General features: G+C 42.5%; 1 protein-coding gene across 2 annotated transcripts; it reads right to left on the bottom strand.

Moving 5' to 3' along the window:
* Positions 1-1,878: 1,878 nt before the first annotated feature.
* GPRASP2 (G protein-coupled receptor associated sorting protein 2) lies at positions 1,879-6,719 on the bottom strand. Of its 2 annotated transcripts, XM_040467161.1 has the most exons (4): positions 6,483-6,719; positions 5,846-5,913; positions 5,431-5,508; positions 1,879-5,126 (listed from the first exon to the last, which is right to left on the bottom strand). In XM_040467161.1, exon 4 carries the CDS (start codon positions 4,803-4,805, stop codon positions 2,229-2,231), a length of 2,577 nt encoding a protein of 858 aa, XP_040323095.1. In that variant the 5' UTR covers positions 4,806-5,126; positions 5,431-5,508; positions 5,846-5,913; positions 6,483-6,719; the 3' UTR covers positions 1,879-2,228. The 2 variants fall into 2 exon arrangements, with proteins under 2 accessions (XP_040323095.1, XP_040323096.1); XM_040467162.1 differs by lacking the exon at positions 5,431-5,508.
* Positions 6,720-15,624: the final 8,905 nt, after the last annotated feature.

The following is a 15,624-nucleotide window of genomic DNA, read 5'->3' as shown; positions in this document are numbered from 1 at the left end:
ATTGATAAGTAAAACAAACATTCAAATTACCATGTCCACTACCAGGATGATTTCTGTTAACACTTGTGGTTTGTGAAGGTAGACAAAACTGCCACTTTGTCCTACTTCCATAAACCGTGCATATCAGAATCAAGTGGGGAAAAAACATGTTGCATGGTCAGAAAAATTATACAAAACTTGAGTAAAGACAACATGGGTGCTGGATATTATTCCAGTAGTGCTGGGCTTCATTCTCTATTGAGCAAGTTTTCAACCCTGAGAGGCCAATGTTAACTTGTAGATATTTTGTCTAACGGATATGGAAATGATTTACGTTCAGTGGAGAGATAACATCAATGGTTACAATGTATTGCCCTTAGAATACTAACTAGTTTTGTATTTAACCTAGAAATTTTATCCTAACATTTACTATTTTTCTGTGTATTAAACTTAATATACATATATTTTGTTTATATTATATTGTGTATGTGATATATACATCTCCTTTAACCATTTTCATATTCTTAGCAGTTCCTTAATTGTGTTGAAAAAATCACATAAACATTTCTAATTCACAAGTCATATTACTTTTTCAAAAATTAGCATCCTCAGACAAAACATTTTCACCATGTCTAAAAATAATAAAATATGATGTTTCCTGCAAGTCTGGGACCAACTCTGTCCCTGACTTATACAATTCTTCTGTCTGATGGTATGGCATAATCTATTTACTTATTATTATGGAAAATACACACAAAGTAAAACTTAATCCTTTTAACCATTTTAAAGTGTACAATTCAGTGTGGTGTTAAGTATATTCACAATGCTGTGCAAGCACCACTATTTTGAGTGTTATTGTTATTCTAAAAGGAAACATGATCTTTTGAGTGTAACTATCATGTGAAAACATTACCATCTTTGTACACTCAAAAGACTACTATAAATTTAGTAACCTTGATAATTTTTTGAAGCATTTCATTAAAGTTAGTCTTTCAGAAGTCTCATTACTTTCCAACTTTTCTAAATGTTATTATCTCTAAACATTTTTTAACACTGATAGCTCAATCTTTTCATGTAACTGTGTCTGTTCCAATATGTCCACATATAACTTGAGGCACTAGATACAAGCATATTAAAAGGAAAAACCCTTAGTAATTTTTGTATCTCCCCAATGATTGTCTCTGAAAATTCTTTTACTATGGTATTTTATTCCAGACTATTGAATGTATGAAGTTTCTTAGGCATATTGAAGTTACATAGAAATTATGTGTATTTACACACAAGATTTTAAAATGGGATCCAATTTTCCAGATACCACAATCTTGTTTCACTTGACATTAAAGCATCAGTATAATTTCATGCCAATAAATAATTTTTTAAAGCTGCATAATTTCCTTAATACCTTCCTTGGACTAGGAACACAAAGGAAATATTATTTCTGACTCAATTTGTGTGCCATTGTACTCTTTCACTCTTTAGGTGGCAATGAAGCAACAACAGTACTAGGATTTGTAAAATGTGCAGATTTGGCTGACTTAGTTCTCCAAGCTGGCCTCATTCCAACTGCATCCCTCACTAAATTTGTCTTAGCCTATTCCAGGCAGATAGGCTAAATCCATGCTACTAGGACAGGTTTCCCAATCATGCACATTTATTCACACTTTTCTTCCCACTCCTCACTTCAGAGAATGACCTAATGGTTTGTCTTATCCTGCACTAGTTTAAGTGGGTCCCTCTTTGTTGAAGCATTTCTCAAATACCACCAGCACACAGTAATCTCTCCTTTCTCAAACTCTAGGAATGGGATTTTCCAATGAGGGTGTTTGTCATACTACTAGTTATCTGTATTTGTAAGTGTGCACAATGTATCTGTACCTGGATTTCAAACTGAAGGGTCACTTTTGCCAATTTTCACATAGACCTTTATTGAAAACACAGACTTGAATAGAGAACCATATGTTTAAACAACAAATAGCAGGGTAGCTTACATAGGCGACTCAGTTCACTGGAAGCTCAATACCAAAAAAGATATTGCAATCTGGACAGCAAGACAAATATCAACAAATACGTTTTCAGCTCTAATATTCATTTGGCACCCACAAAATGATCCAGCTCAAACCAAGGATTGGACAAAGTTAACATCAGCATTAAAATATAAGTTACAACATAAAACCAGACTGTGAAAACCAAAGCACTACTCAGGGCTCTTTGGGAACATAAGGCTGATCAAAGGCAGGTGGTTATTCACACTAGCTTTGTCGTCCCATCTCAGGATCATTTTGATTGTCTATTTGGACTTGTAGTTCCTTAGCTAACTTCTCAAATTCATGGAATGCAGAAATAAGTGGCTCAAGATTGAAATCATCATCAATTAAAGACATAGTTCCATTTTTTATAATATTACTGATATTCTGAAACATCTTAATAACAATTTGAATATTATCATTTGTCTCTTCTATGTTAAAGAGACCCACAAATATTGATAGAGCTTTGGCACTGAATAGTTTTTTTGCCACAACAGGATTTTCGGACAAATTCAATAGCATTTTTAGAACATGAAACTTTGTTCTTGCATTGCCTGTAGTTAATAAAGAGAAAAACCCAGACATATAATTGGCAACCAGTGTGTGATAGTCAGTAGTTGTAGTGAGGTGTCTAAGCATCCTTAATCCAAGCAGCTGCTCAGGAGAACTCACACTATGAGCAAGGGTTTCTTCACACACTTGACATATGAATGTCTCAATCATGTTTAGATTTGGGTAAGGTGGAGCCATGTGAATCATATTTTCCAAAAAACTTGTCCTAACTCGGGAGGAGGGATAATTGAGCAAGGTTTCAATAAGTGAGACAACACCTGAATCCCGAATGAAATCTCGGGTAAATTGAGAAGCACTTCTCATACCCATTGCGATTTTAGATATTTCATGAATAAAAGGATCTCGGATTTTGTCCATTAATAGAAGGAGTTCTTCAAATTCTCCAGTACCAATTTTAAGCTCACATTGTATGCAGCTGCAGGACCAACTCTCAGGTGCTACACTCTCCCTGGCCTTAAGATGCTCCCGAATTTCCCTGACTGACCTGTAGGATGGATCATAATGAAATGGGAACTCAGGTTCAGGCTGATCAGACTGAAGCAAAGATTCTTGTCCTTCCCCTTCTGGGGAAAATTCCAAATTCTTGGGCTTTCCCTCAAACATGTCAGAGAAAACAGATGCTGCTTCTTCAGGAATTCTAAAGGAGCTTGGGGATGGGAAGCCAACCCCATGACAAGGACCAGGTTTGAATTCAACAGTGACTTCTTCCCAGGTTTGGGGCCTGGATGATGCTTTAAGTTCCTCTTCAGCTGAATCTCTGAACCTGGAACTAGCCTTATACACAGGACTGGGATTTAGATCAAAGCAGGCCTCATCCCTATCCCAGAACCAGGACCCAAATATGGCCTCTTCTTCAGACTCTGGCCTGGCCTCTTCTCTGGCCACAGCCCCCAAATTGGACTTTTCCTCAGTCCAGAGCAAGGATCCACCAATGGCCCCCTCCTCAGACCTTGGTGTAGATTCACAGATGGCCAAAGCCCCAGCCTCCATACTGGCCTCTTTTTCTGCCCAGAACCAGGACCCAATAATGACTTCCTCTTCAAACCTGGGCTCTTGTTTGACCCTACCACTGTTATTAACATCTTTCTGGCCCTTGGGCTTCAAGACAGTATTAGGCTCTTCCTGGTCTCTGGTCCTGAATCTACCATTGGCCTCTTCTCCAGGCAAAAACCAGGACTCCTTAGAGTACTCATCTTCAGACTCAGACTCAAAAAAGTCCTCTCTCTTTGTCCTAAGTTTGGACCTCATAGTTTCCTCATCCCTGACTCTGGGCTTGAACAAGTTATTGGTATTTTCTCCAGCCCACAAGCAAAATGGATTGCCAGACTCCTCCTCAGACCCAGACCAAGAATCAACATAGGGATCTTGCTTGGATCTGGGCCTGGACCTGGGGTTAGGCTGATGTTTAGCCCTATGCCTGGATCTGGTATTGGCCTCTTCCCTGGGCCACGATCTGATACTGGCCTCTTCTCCAGCCCAGAAAGAGGACATTGTAGAGGTCTCATCTGCTGACCAGAATCCAGACTCGTTAGAGGCTTCCTCTCTGGCCCGGTGCCTAGGATAGCACCAAGACCCCATATTAACTTCCTCCCCTGATCCAAACCAGGGTTGAATTCCTGTCTGAACCTGGGAGCCAGGAAACGTCTCAGTGTCCACACCGACCAGTTCCCTATCCACAGATAGGGCCATAGGTTTAGCAACTGGCCCAGACTCAGTACTGATGAGTGGCCAGGCTACAGCACTGGTCTGGGCCAACCCCTCTGTTTGCGACATTGCCTCAGCCCCAAACTCAGTCTGGGGCCAAGCTTGGGCTTCATCTTTGGGCTTTGCCCCAGGGATTGCCTTGGCCTCGGTCTTAGGACGTGCTCCCCCTACTGTCCTCACTTCAGCTTTGGGCCTTGCCCCAACCACTGACTGGGACTCAATTTTGGCCCTTGTCCCAGCCATTCCCTGGGACTCAGTTTTAGGCCTTGACCCAGCCATTGCCTGGGACTCAGTTTTGGGCCTTGCCCCAGCCATTGCCTGGGATTCAGTTTTGGGCCTTGCCCCAGGCATAAACTTTGACTCAGTTTTGGGCCTTGCTCCAGGCATTACCTGTGCCTGGGTCCTAACCTTGGGTCTGACCACCATTGGGACTTCATTCTCTCTTTCAGCCCCACCCCCAACCTCTTCTCCAGCCTTCTTTTCAGGCTTTGCCCGGGCAGCAGGTTCAATCTCAGCCCCAGTCATGGTGTAAGTTACAGAGGAGGCCCAGTTAAGTACCCCTACCCCAGTCTCAGCCTCTACCACAGATCTCTCACAGTTTTGTATCTTCACACTGTGATCTTTCAGTGATTCACGTGATATAGTTGGAAACAAGAGTTAGAGTCAATCACCAGTCCAGCAGTCAATTGATCTGCTTCCAAAGCCCAGCCTCAGTCAATATCACAAAGCGCAGAAGAGGCACAACCAAGCTGGGGGATGATGGATGCTCCCAGGTGGGTGCAGACCTGTTGAGGGTGGTGGTCAGCAGCAATTCCAACACCACCAGAGATGCCACTGGAGGTAGATCTAAGGAAAGAGAATGACATAGGGCTTTGAATCTCTTCAAATTGCATCACTCCATGCAGAGATTCACACAGAGACTGGACCTTGAATGCTTAGTGAACAGATGGAAAGTCTCTCCATCACCCTCATTTCACCCACGTTTTACCCCAGATTTTGCCACATTACTTTGCCTGCTACAAAACAGGTGTGAAATTGATGAGTGTTGGCAATGGGAGAGGCTTAGGAGCCCCCAGACTACCCTAGTCATTCTTGGGCCAGTGTTGATCTCCACTTCCCCACTCAAGTTTGCACCCAATCTCATACCAACCTGCAAGGATATGGTGCAATTTCCCCCTCCTTGCTTTGTTTCAGTGGTATTAAGCTCTACATCAGAGAGCAGGCAGTCCTACGGAGAAGTAAACATACAGGAGACAATGAAGTCTGAGTGCCTTGTTGACAGACTGACACACTGACCCCTGATGTAAACATCTGTTTAATTTGTCTAATTTTTTCCTATCTAATGGTCCCTGCTTTCTGGTTGTCTCCTCCCATTCATGGCCCAATCCGTAACTACACTAATATGCCTAATACCTCCTGCAGGAAATGAGGAAAAGATGCTGTGACAGTGTGCAAATATGGCAGAGGGTAGGAGAGGTGGATCAAACACACCCAAGTGGATCAAAGACACCTGCTATTGATCTTACTCCGCCACTATCCCCTGCATTGCTGTCCTTTATACCAACCTCCAGAGATTTGGGCCAGTATATTCCTCCTTCCCTTCCTTACAGAAGTGAGCAGCTTTAAAGCAGGCCTATGGACAAACAGATGAAAAGGCATGACAGGAGACCATGGCAGCAACTGAGTTCTGGGTGGACCCACAAACACCAAGGATAGGAGTCCACATATTATTTGTCTTTCAACATTTAAAGTCCTCTTGGTAGAATGTTCTCTATTACTTAAGCTCTCAGTTTCAGGGTTGCAGACAACGACATCTTCTCTTGACGTCACACTTTCACATGCCTCCCTTCTCCAATTCTGAGGATTCACCACTAGGTGCACCACATCCCACCGCCTTGCGCAGCATAAATTGGGGGAAGGGTGCCCCTACGTATATTCTAGAAAACAGGCTGTGCAGTGACACTTGTAATTATGACTTTTGTCTCACCCTCACCTCCTAGCTCATCTTTTCCTGCCACCAATTTCGGGTGGAGGTGAAGGAGAAAGGCAAAGGAAGGACTTAGAAGGCTAGTAAAAAGGGGAAATTTGGAAGGTACTCTTGGATGCGCCTGACCTGTTCTGATCGCAGTCACCCCACCCCGATTTGGGTCTCCACTCAATGGTTGCTGCTCATTTCCCCCCTGCACCCCCAGCCCCACATACCTCCAGAAATCCAGGCCATTGTCCTGCTCTTCCTTTTTCTCAAGCCTCTCCTCTACAGATGCACCCTGCGGGATGAAACCACCAAACCTACCTCGCAGAGAGAAGACTTTCGAATCAACCAGGAGCCTGTGCTAAGGGACAGCACCCAGGGTCCGGGGGCCAATAGGCCCCTTTACAGAATTAGGGCCCGGAACAGCCGACGCCACCGAACCCAGGCTCCTGCCAGTTGGGCAAATAACTCGAACGCCACCCCCCACCCGCTCTCGCCCCGGCGGCCTCTCCAGTTGCCCCCCACCCCGGCTCCCGCTCCGCCATTTCTTCCGCAGCAGGCTCCCCCCACAGCTCTCTCCCGGCACAGCACCGTCGAGGGCGGGTCATGGGTGCCTGGAAAGCTGGCTGCGGAGTGGCTGGCGCAGTTCGCCTCCACAGGATCCGAGGGAGCCTCTCCCGCCAGCCCCCATGCCCTGGGCCCGGCCCGCACCGGCCACTGCCTCTCCTCACCAGGGGTCCCGCGGCGCTGCGCACCTCTGTCACGGACAGGGTACGACCCGGTCGCCTCCCCCTTGCCAGGCTGCCAGAGGCTGGGGTCCAGGCAGGCTGTAAGCCGGGCGACAGTGGGGGTCCCCCCACCCCTCCCCACGACAACCCACTTGCCTTCACAGGCTCAAGGTGCAGGTCGTTGTCCTCCCCCTCTTCTCGGAGCTCCTCACTCGGACTCCCACCACCTAGCGTGCTGTCAGAATCGCAAAAAGGCGTCCCGCCCCCCCGCGCTGCAGCACCAAACTGGGCAGGGGCTGCGCAGGATGCGGCACGAACGGCTCTCAGCAAGGGTGTCGGGAAGGGGGGCGGAGGGATACAGCACGAATGGGCTAGACGCCCCCTCCCTGGCCCACCCTAGTTCCGACCCACGGGGGGCGGGGCCAGGAGGTGCGCCAGCCTAAGGGGCGGGCTCACAGCAGCCCGCCTCTGCAGACCTCCGAGGCGACCACCCCCTCATTGCTGGCACCGCAATAAAAGGGACCTGGGGACGACTGGCAGTGGGGGGCTAGGATCCCTAGTTCAGGGTGGTGGTGGTGGTAGTGTGCTGCAGGCAGCAGCGGATGGATATCAACCGTCCTTCGGTTTGTGAGAATCCCCAGCCTGTTCAGTGTCTGCCCGCCTCCAACCACCCCCCCCAAGCCTGCCCGCCTCCCACCCCCCCACCCAATCCAGCCCGCCCTCCTTCCTGGAGGCTGATGGGCTAGGGGCTGTGAGAACAGCAGGATGAGAGGGGAGAGGCGACTTAAGGCCAGACCACCTGGCCCTCCTGGAGTCCTTCTTTCATTGTTTCACAGAGCCCTGAGAGGAGGAAGTGGGAGGGGGCTCTCATGGAGGCCTCACCACTGAGCCTTTTCTAAAGGAAGGCAGACCTGCACCTCTAACCTGAGAAAACCAACCACTGCTCTGTGCCCACCCTTTCTGCCACACTGCTTCCCACCCCCACCCCTCATTCAAACTGGTAATATGCTTTGCCATTTCGCAGTCCCCACAGTTGCCCAAGAAGGAGGGCCTTTCCCTGTCAGGACTTGCACTGGGTCATAGGATCTTTCCTGTCTGTTGCCCCATGGTCCGGTGTCAGGATAGTCCTGGCTCCTTTTCCACTATCCTATCTATCAAGTCTTCGCTTGTAGTCATGTCCAAGCTCTCATGATCTTTGGCAATGTGGATATGTGGCACGGATTAGAACCAGCTTGGATGCCATGCACATCTGCCTGCACATCTATCTAGTTTCCCCAGACATTCTTTGGAGAAGGCCCCATCATGTACCCACTTGTACAAGACAGAAGCCTGGTGGTTCTTGAATCCTCTGACTCCCTTAACCCTACATCCTTCCTCTAGTCTTGAGCCCTTCCTTTCTGTGCTCCATAGGGCAAACAGAGAAACCGTGTTTAAGCATAATTGTGGTTGAGCACAGACCTGTTGGTGCCCATTGTAAAACTTTTAAACTCAATTAAATAGCACTTTCACTGTGGTAGGTTGAATAAAGTTCCCTCAGTGATATCTGCATCCTATTCTCCAGAACCTGTAAACATGTGATGTTAAGGGCAAAAAGAATTAAGATTGCTGATGCAATTAAGATTGCTAACCAGCTGACTTTAATAATAAGAATATGCTGGGTATTCCTGGCCTTTGTAATTGCAAGGGTACATCTTATGTGGAAGAGGTTAGCAGAGAGTCAATGTGACAGTGAAATAGCATGAGAAAGACAGGACAGGCCTTTGCTGGCTTTGAAGATTAAACAAAGCCATGGTCCGAGGAAGGCAGGCAGCTCCCAGAAGCTGGAATAGGCAAGGAGACAGATTCTTCCCAGGGTTCCTCAGAAAAATGAAGCCCTGCCATCATTGTAGACGAGTGAGACCTTTTTTGTATTCCCAACATACAGGACTGTAAGATTATATATTTGTGTTATTTTAAGCTGCCAAGATTGTGGTAATGTGTTATAGTAGCGGTAGGAACTGAATTTACTTACCATCATGATGGTCCATTCTCCTTATCCTTCTTTATTTGTGCCTGAACCCCTGGGAGGATCACTTCGGGGGCTCATTTCTTACCACTATAACCACCCTTTCTAGCAATCTCCTGTCTCTGTTTTCCATATAAGATTTATGCAAGGGCCTTTGAGGTTCATCTTGGAACAAATCCCCATTTGCTGAAAATCACTTACATTTTTGAGGATGAAAAGGGAACCATATTCTTACTATGACTTTTCATGTATTTTTATTTCAGCTTTTATTTTAGATAAATATGTATTATATGTATTATAACTTCAATATTAGGTGACAGGAAAAAAATCTGGAGATGATTATATACAGCATCTGGACTGACAACAGATGTCAATTATCAGAGGAGGGCCACTTTATGTAAGTATGTATGTATGTATGTATGTATGTATGTATTTAATATAATTTATTGTCAAGTTGGTTCCACTTTAAAAAAATATTTATTTTTGAGAAAGAAAGAGATAGTGTGGGGGTGGGGTGCAGAGCGAGAGGGAGATGGAGAATCTGAAGTGGGCTCTGTGCTGATAGCAGAGTGTGATGTGGGGCCTGAACTCATGAACCTTGAGATCATGACCTGAGAAGAAGCTGGATGCTTAACCAACTAAGCCACCGAGGTCCCCCAGAGGAGGGCCAGTTTTACTGTACTGTTTAAATGGCTTTAAGCTGAATTGTGGATCATTTTCCTTATTCCACAGTATACTATCTTGGGTGAATGCCAGGCTTGAAGAAGTGTCTGAGCTCTGCTGGGATCTGTGGGTGTGTGTGAATCTTCCTGCCTCCCTGAACTATTCTTTCACTTTGTTAAAGTCTCTGGTGCCTTTCATTCATTCAAGAAATACATATGAATATCTTTTTTATCCTAAGGACTGGAGATACAGTAGAAACAAAAGTGAAAGAAATCTCTGTTTTGTGGAAGCCACATTTACTTGTAGTGTATGTCTTATGCAGTTTCTTATCCTAAAAGTTTACAGGTATATTCAAAATCATACAAGCATAAGCATCTCTGATAAGTGTGGATGCGGTGGAATCTTGATTCCAAGATCTTTGTGACAGAGGGGTGGATCTACCAATAGCTGAGAGATTTTGCTGTAAGACATTTAATGCCCGTTGAACAATATATTGTAAATTCATTTATAGAACAGCCACTATTACTCATTAACACTTATTGAACTGAGAGAGGCCTTATTTTAAGGTATTTATGCATATTAACTTACAACAATAGTGGACAATAGGGACTACTATCAAAATATACTATTACTACCTTCATATAACAGGTGAGGAAACCAGCTGAAATTGGTTAAATTTCATCTGTAACGTCAGAAAACAAGAAAAAAAGATTAAAAGATTAAAGGATACTGACCTATGTCTAATTGCCAAACAATATTTAGTTTACCCTACAATGGATTACCTATTAACACATTTCAACAGCCATGGTTCTACTACCCAGTGACTGCACTAACACCTGTGTTTACCCAACTTGCCCCTGAAATCTAAATTTCAGAATCAAATAACCACCAATTGTTAAGCCCGAGATATAGAAGCAACTGTGCTGATTCATTATAACTACAGCTCTGTCCCCAGCCCCACCCCCACTTCCTACAAACATACAGGTAAACTTTCACATGTTCACCAGGCCTGGTCTATTCCTTGTCCATCTCAATCATTATGGACAATGACTTTTTTTTTTTTTTTGTCCATTTAGCTTAACTTGGCTCTTTTTGTTGTTTTAATTTGCAATTTTATAATGACATACAATGTTGAGCATCTTTTCATATGCTTATTTGCCATCTTTATAGCTTTCTCGGTCAGTTGTCTGTTCAGATCATTGCCCATTTTTAATGTGGTTGATAGTTTTCTTATTGTAATTTTAAGAGTTCTTTGTATATTTTGGATACCAGGTTTCTAGTAGATGTCTGTCTTACAAAGCTTTTCCTCTCAATCTTCGGCTTGTCTTTTCATTATATAGACAGAATGTTTTGCAGAGAAGATTTATTTTTAATGGAAGTCCAAATTAGTGATATATTCTTTCATGGATCACACTTTTTTTGTTGTATCTAAACAGAGTCATCTAGACTTTCACTTCAGCTTCTAAGAGTTTTAGAGTTTTTCATTTTACCTTTAGCTCTGTGATATAATTTGAGTTAATATTTTTGAAAGATGTAAGATTTGTGTCTAGATTCACTTTTTTTTTGCTTGTAGATACCAGTTGTTTCAGCGCCATTTGTAGAAAATAGTATACTTTCTCCAATGAGTTACTTTTACTCCTTTGTCAACAACCAGTTAACTATATTTGTGTGGATCTATTTCTGGCCTCTGTCTTCTGTTGCACAGATCTGCTTGTCTTTTCTTTTGGTAATACCACATTGTCTGGATTACTGTAGTTTTATGGACTGTACTGAAATTGGGTAATGTCTGTCCTCTGCCTTTGTTCTCTTTCAGTATTTTGTTTGCTTCTTGATCTTTTGCCTTTCCATATAAACTTTAGAATCAGTTTTCTGATATCCACAAAATGACTGGTAGGAATTTTGATTGGCATTGTATTGAATCTATAGATTATGTTGGGAAGAATTGACATCTTGAAAATATTGAGCCTTCTTATTTATGCTTATGGAATATTTTCCCATTTATTTAGATCTTCTTTGATTTCTTTCATCAGTATTTTGTATTTTTCCCCAAATAAATTTTGTACATATTTTTAAATATTTATATGTAAATATTTCATTTTTGGTGTTAATATAAATGGTATTATGTTTTTAATTTCAAATTCCATTGTTCATTGCTGGTATATAAGAAAAAAAATTGAGGTTTGTAAATTAACCCTGTATCCTGCAACATGGCTTCAATTGCTCACTAGTTCCACAGCTTTTTTCTTGATTATTTGAGATTTTCTATAGAGACAATCATGTCATCTGGGAAGAAGTACAGTTTTAATGCTTCCTTCCACATTTGTATACTTTTATTTCCTTTTTTTCTCTTATTGCATTAGCTGGGACTTCCAGTGTGATATTAAAGAAGAATGGTGAGTAGGGATATCCTTTCCTTGTTCCTGTTCTTAGCAGAAAGCATCTCACCCTTATGTTAGCTGTAAATTTCTTGTAGATACTCCTTATTAAGCTTAAAGAATTTTCCTCTATTCCTAGTTTTCTGAGTTTTTATCATAAATGGGTATTGAATTTTGCCAAATGTTTTATTCTGTTCTATTGATATGATCATATCATTTCTGTTCTTTAGCCTTTGATGTCATAGATCACATTAATTTATTTTCAAAAGTTGAATCAGTCTTGCATACTTGGAATAAATTCTACTAGGCTGTGGTGTATATTCTTTTTATACATTGCTAGGTTTTACTGGCTAATATTTTGTAAGGATTTTTACACCTATCTGCATGAAGTATATTGGTCTATAGTTTTCCCTTTTTGTAATGTATTTGCCTGGTTTTGGTATTAGGATAATGCTGGTCTCAGAATTTGGGGGGGGGGGGAATTATTCCCTCAACTTCTATTTTCTTTGAAAGATTAGATAAAATTGGTATAATTACTTCCTTAAATATTTGGTAGAATTCACCAGTAAACCTGACCCTGGTTCTTTATCTTTTGGAAGGTTGTTAGGCATTGATTCAACTTCTTTGATAGTTAAAGGATTATGCAGATTATCTATTTATCCTTGTGTTATTTTTGGTAGATTATGTCTTTTAATGAATTGTTGCAATTCTTCTATGTTATCAATGTTTTGGACAAAGTTGTTCATACTATTCCTTCATTATCCTTTTAATGTCCATAGAAACATTTGTGGTAATAATTTATCTTTCTCTCTTTTTTCGTAAGCCACCTAGTGACTTATAAATGTTATTAATCTTTAAAGAACCAACTTTTGGTTTTATTGAGTTTCTCTCTTGATTTCCTGTTTTCATATCAATGATTTCTGGTCTAATTTTTATTATCATTTTCTTCTGCTTACTTTAGCTTTAGTTTGCTCTTATTTCTTTAGTTGCCTAAGTGGAAGCTTCAATTATTGATTTTAAGATCCTTTTTATTTTTTAATATATTCAATGCTATGAATTTCTCTCTAGGCATTGTTTGCTGCATCCTACAATTTTGATAAAATATATTTTCATAATTTTTTTCAAAATATTTTAGTTTCCCTTGAGAGGTCTTTGACCCATGTGTTATTCAGAAGTGTGTTGATTAATATCCAAGTATTTGGGAGGAGTTAAGATGGCAGAGAAGTAGGGGGACTGGAATTTCCCTCTTCCCTCAAACACAGGTATATAGAGGTCAGATCACTTGGAACACCCAGGAAATCAATCTGCAGAGTGGTAGAAGGATTTCCACAGGTGGAGAGAGACAGCTTGGTGGGATTGAGATGCATGTATGTGAATTGGGGGAGATAAAACAGCGTAGGCATGGAGGGGAGGTAACCCCTTCTGTGGAGAGACAAAAGGGAGAGAAAGACAATGGGGCTGTGAAATTGCAGTACTGAGTTAACACAAGAGGAAAACCTCTCCAGACCACGGACTGAGGAATGAGAAATACAGAAAGTGCCAGGTTCTATTTTGCAAACAGCTTTAGGAACTTAAGCTCAGAGGTTTCAAAAGTGTGTGACTTTCTCTGGACCAGAGCATACCATGTGTGCACACCATTGGGGGAAAGAACCGACCTTGGGGCACTGTAGTGATCTCAGGGGCACACTGGGAGAGAATAGTCGCCTTCCTTGAGTAATGTGGGAAGAGGATTAATTGCCTCCCCAAGGAAAAAAGACCCTGCAGGTGCCAGCCAAAGGCCTTAATTGGTAGGGCTGAGTGGCGCTACATCAGAAAAGGGTCCGCATGTCGCAGGGCACTTTAAGACACTGTTTTTTTTTTTTTAATTTTTTAATGTTTATTTATATTTGAGACAGAGAGAGAGTGTGAGCAGAGGAGGGACAGAGAGAGAGGGAGACACAGAATCCGAAGCAGGCTCCAGGCTCTGAACTTTCAGTACAGAGCCTGATGTGGGGCTTGAACCCACAAACCGCAAAATTATGACCTGAGCTGAAGTTGGATGCTTAACTGACTGAGCCACCCAGGTGCCCCAAGACATTGGGTTTTAATCTGAGCTGAGTGCCAAGAAGGCGCAGGAGAAGGCCTTGGCCCTGGACCAAGGCAAGCCAACTGCCTGTGCTATTCTGTGAGGGCTGCCTGAACAGCGTGGTTTGAGATACCCAGTCCAGGGAAGGAGAGATTGGGGTGTCACCATTTTTCTCTCCAACACCAATACAGTGGGGCTTCAGGGAGCAGCACAGTGACCCCCAGTGGAGGCGGGACCCACTTATACCAAACCCCGCCCCTCCATGCCTGGCAACTGCTTATTTACTGCAGGAAGACTGACCCAACACAGCTTGCCTCGCCTCCAAACCAGCACAGCCACAGGTCCCAGACACCAACAGGCAACTATTTTTTTGTTTTTATCTGTCTGTTTTTTCTTCTTTTATTTACTTTTTCTTTCTATCCCCTTCTTCTTTTTTTTTTTTTTTCTTTTGGAATCAGGCTCATAGTTTCTGATTCGTTTCTCTGGATTTAGCCATATAGTTCTTTTAGCTCTCTGTTTTGTCTTCTTTTCTCCCCTTTCATTTTTCTCTTTGCATGGGATCACACTTCCCCCCAACCTTGTTTCATTTTTTTTCCAGGATTACTTCAACAAACAAATCAAAGCACACCTGGGTGAAGGTCCAAACACTCCACCACTACAAAAAAGGAGAAGCTTTGCATAAGACTGACCAGTGGGATAGAATAGTCAAAATGCAACAACAGAGTGCATGCAACACACTCCAGAAACACTTCCTTAAGTGCCAGACCTTGGACAGTGTATGACCCCTTTTTCATACAGTAGTACTTGCAGGTGCAGGACACATAACAAGATATTAAAACATGTAAAAGACAGAAACCTAGCCAAAATGATGAAATGGAAGACCTCTCCTCAAAAATAAAAATTCAGGAAGAAATGACAGCAAGACAATTGTTCAAAACAGATATAAACAATATATCTGAATAAGAATTTAGAAAAACAGTCATAATACTAATACCTGGGCTTGAAAAAAACATAGAGGACAGCAGAGAATCTATTGCTGCAGAGATCAAAGGCCTAAGAAATAGTCATGATGAATTAAGGAGCTGAAAAAAGGGAAAGGGAATTACTAGATTACAAGGGGAGAATTTGAGAATTAAGTTATTCAATGAAATGAAAAAACTATCCATATCATAGGAGTTCAGAAGAAGAAGAGCAAGAGAAAGGGGCAGAAGGTTTATTTGAACAAATTATAGCTGAGAACTGCTCTAATCTGGGAAAGGACTCAGGCATCCAAGTCCAAGAGGCACAGAGAACTCCCTTCAAAATCAACAAAAACAGGTCAACACCATGCATGTCATAGTGAAACTGTCAAAATAAAAGATAAAGATAATTTTGAAAGCAGCTAGGGACAAATGGTCCTTGACCTACAAGGGTATGCATATAAGGGTAGTGGCAGACTTGTCCACTGAAATTTTACAGGCCAGAAGGGAGTGGCAGGAAATATTCAATGTGCTGAATAGGAAAAATATGCAGCCAAGAATCCTTTTTCCAGCAAGG

This window comes from Herpailurus yagouaroundi, unplaced genomic scaffold, assembly GCF_014898765.1.
Source record: "Herpailurus yagouaroundi ecotype Mexico unplaced genomic scaffold, PumYag 67235, whole genome shotgun sequence".
Taxonomy (NCBI): Eukaryota; Metazoa; Chordata; class Mammalia; order Carnivora; family Felidae; genus Herpailurus; species Herpailurus yagouaroundi.
This window is presented reverse-complemented; position numbering and strand designations above follow the sequence as displayed.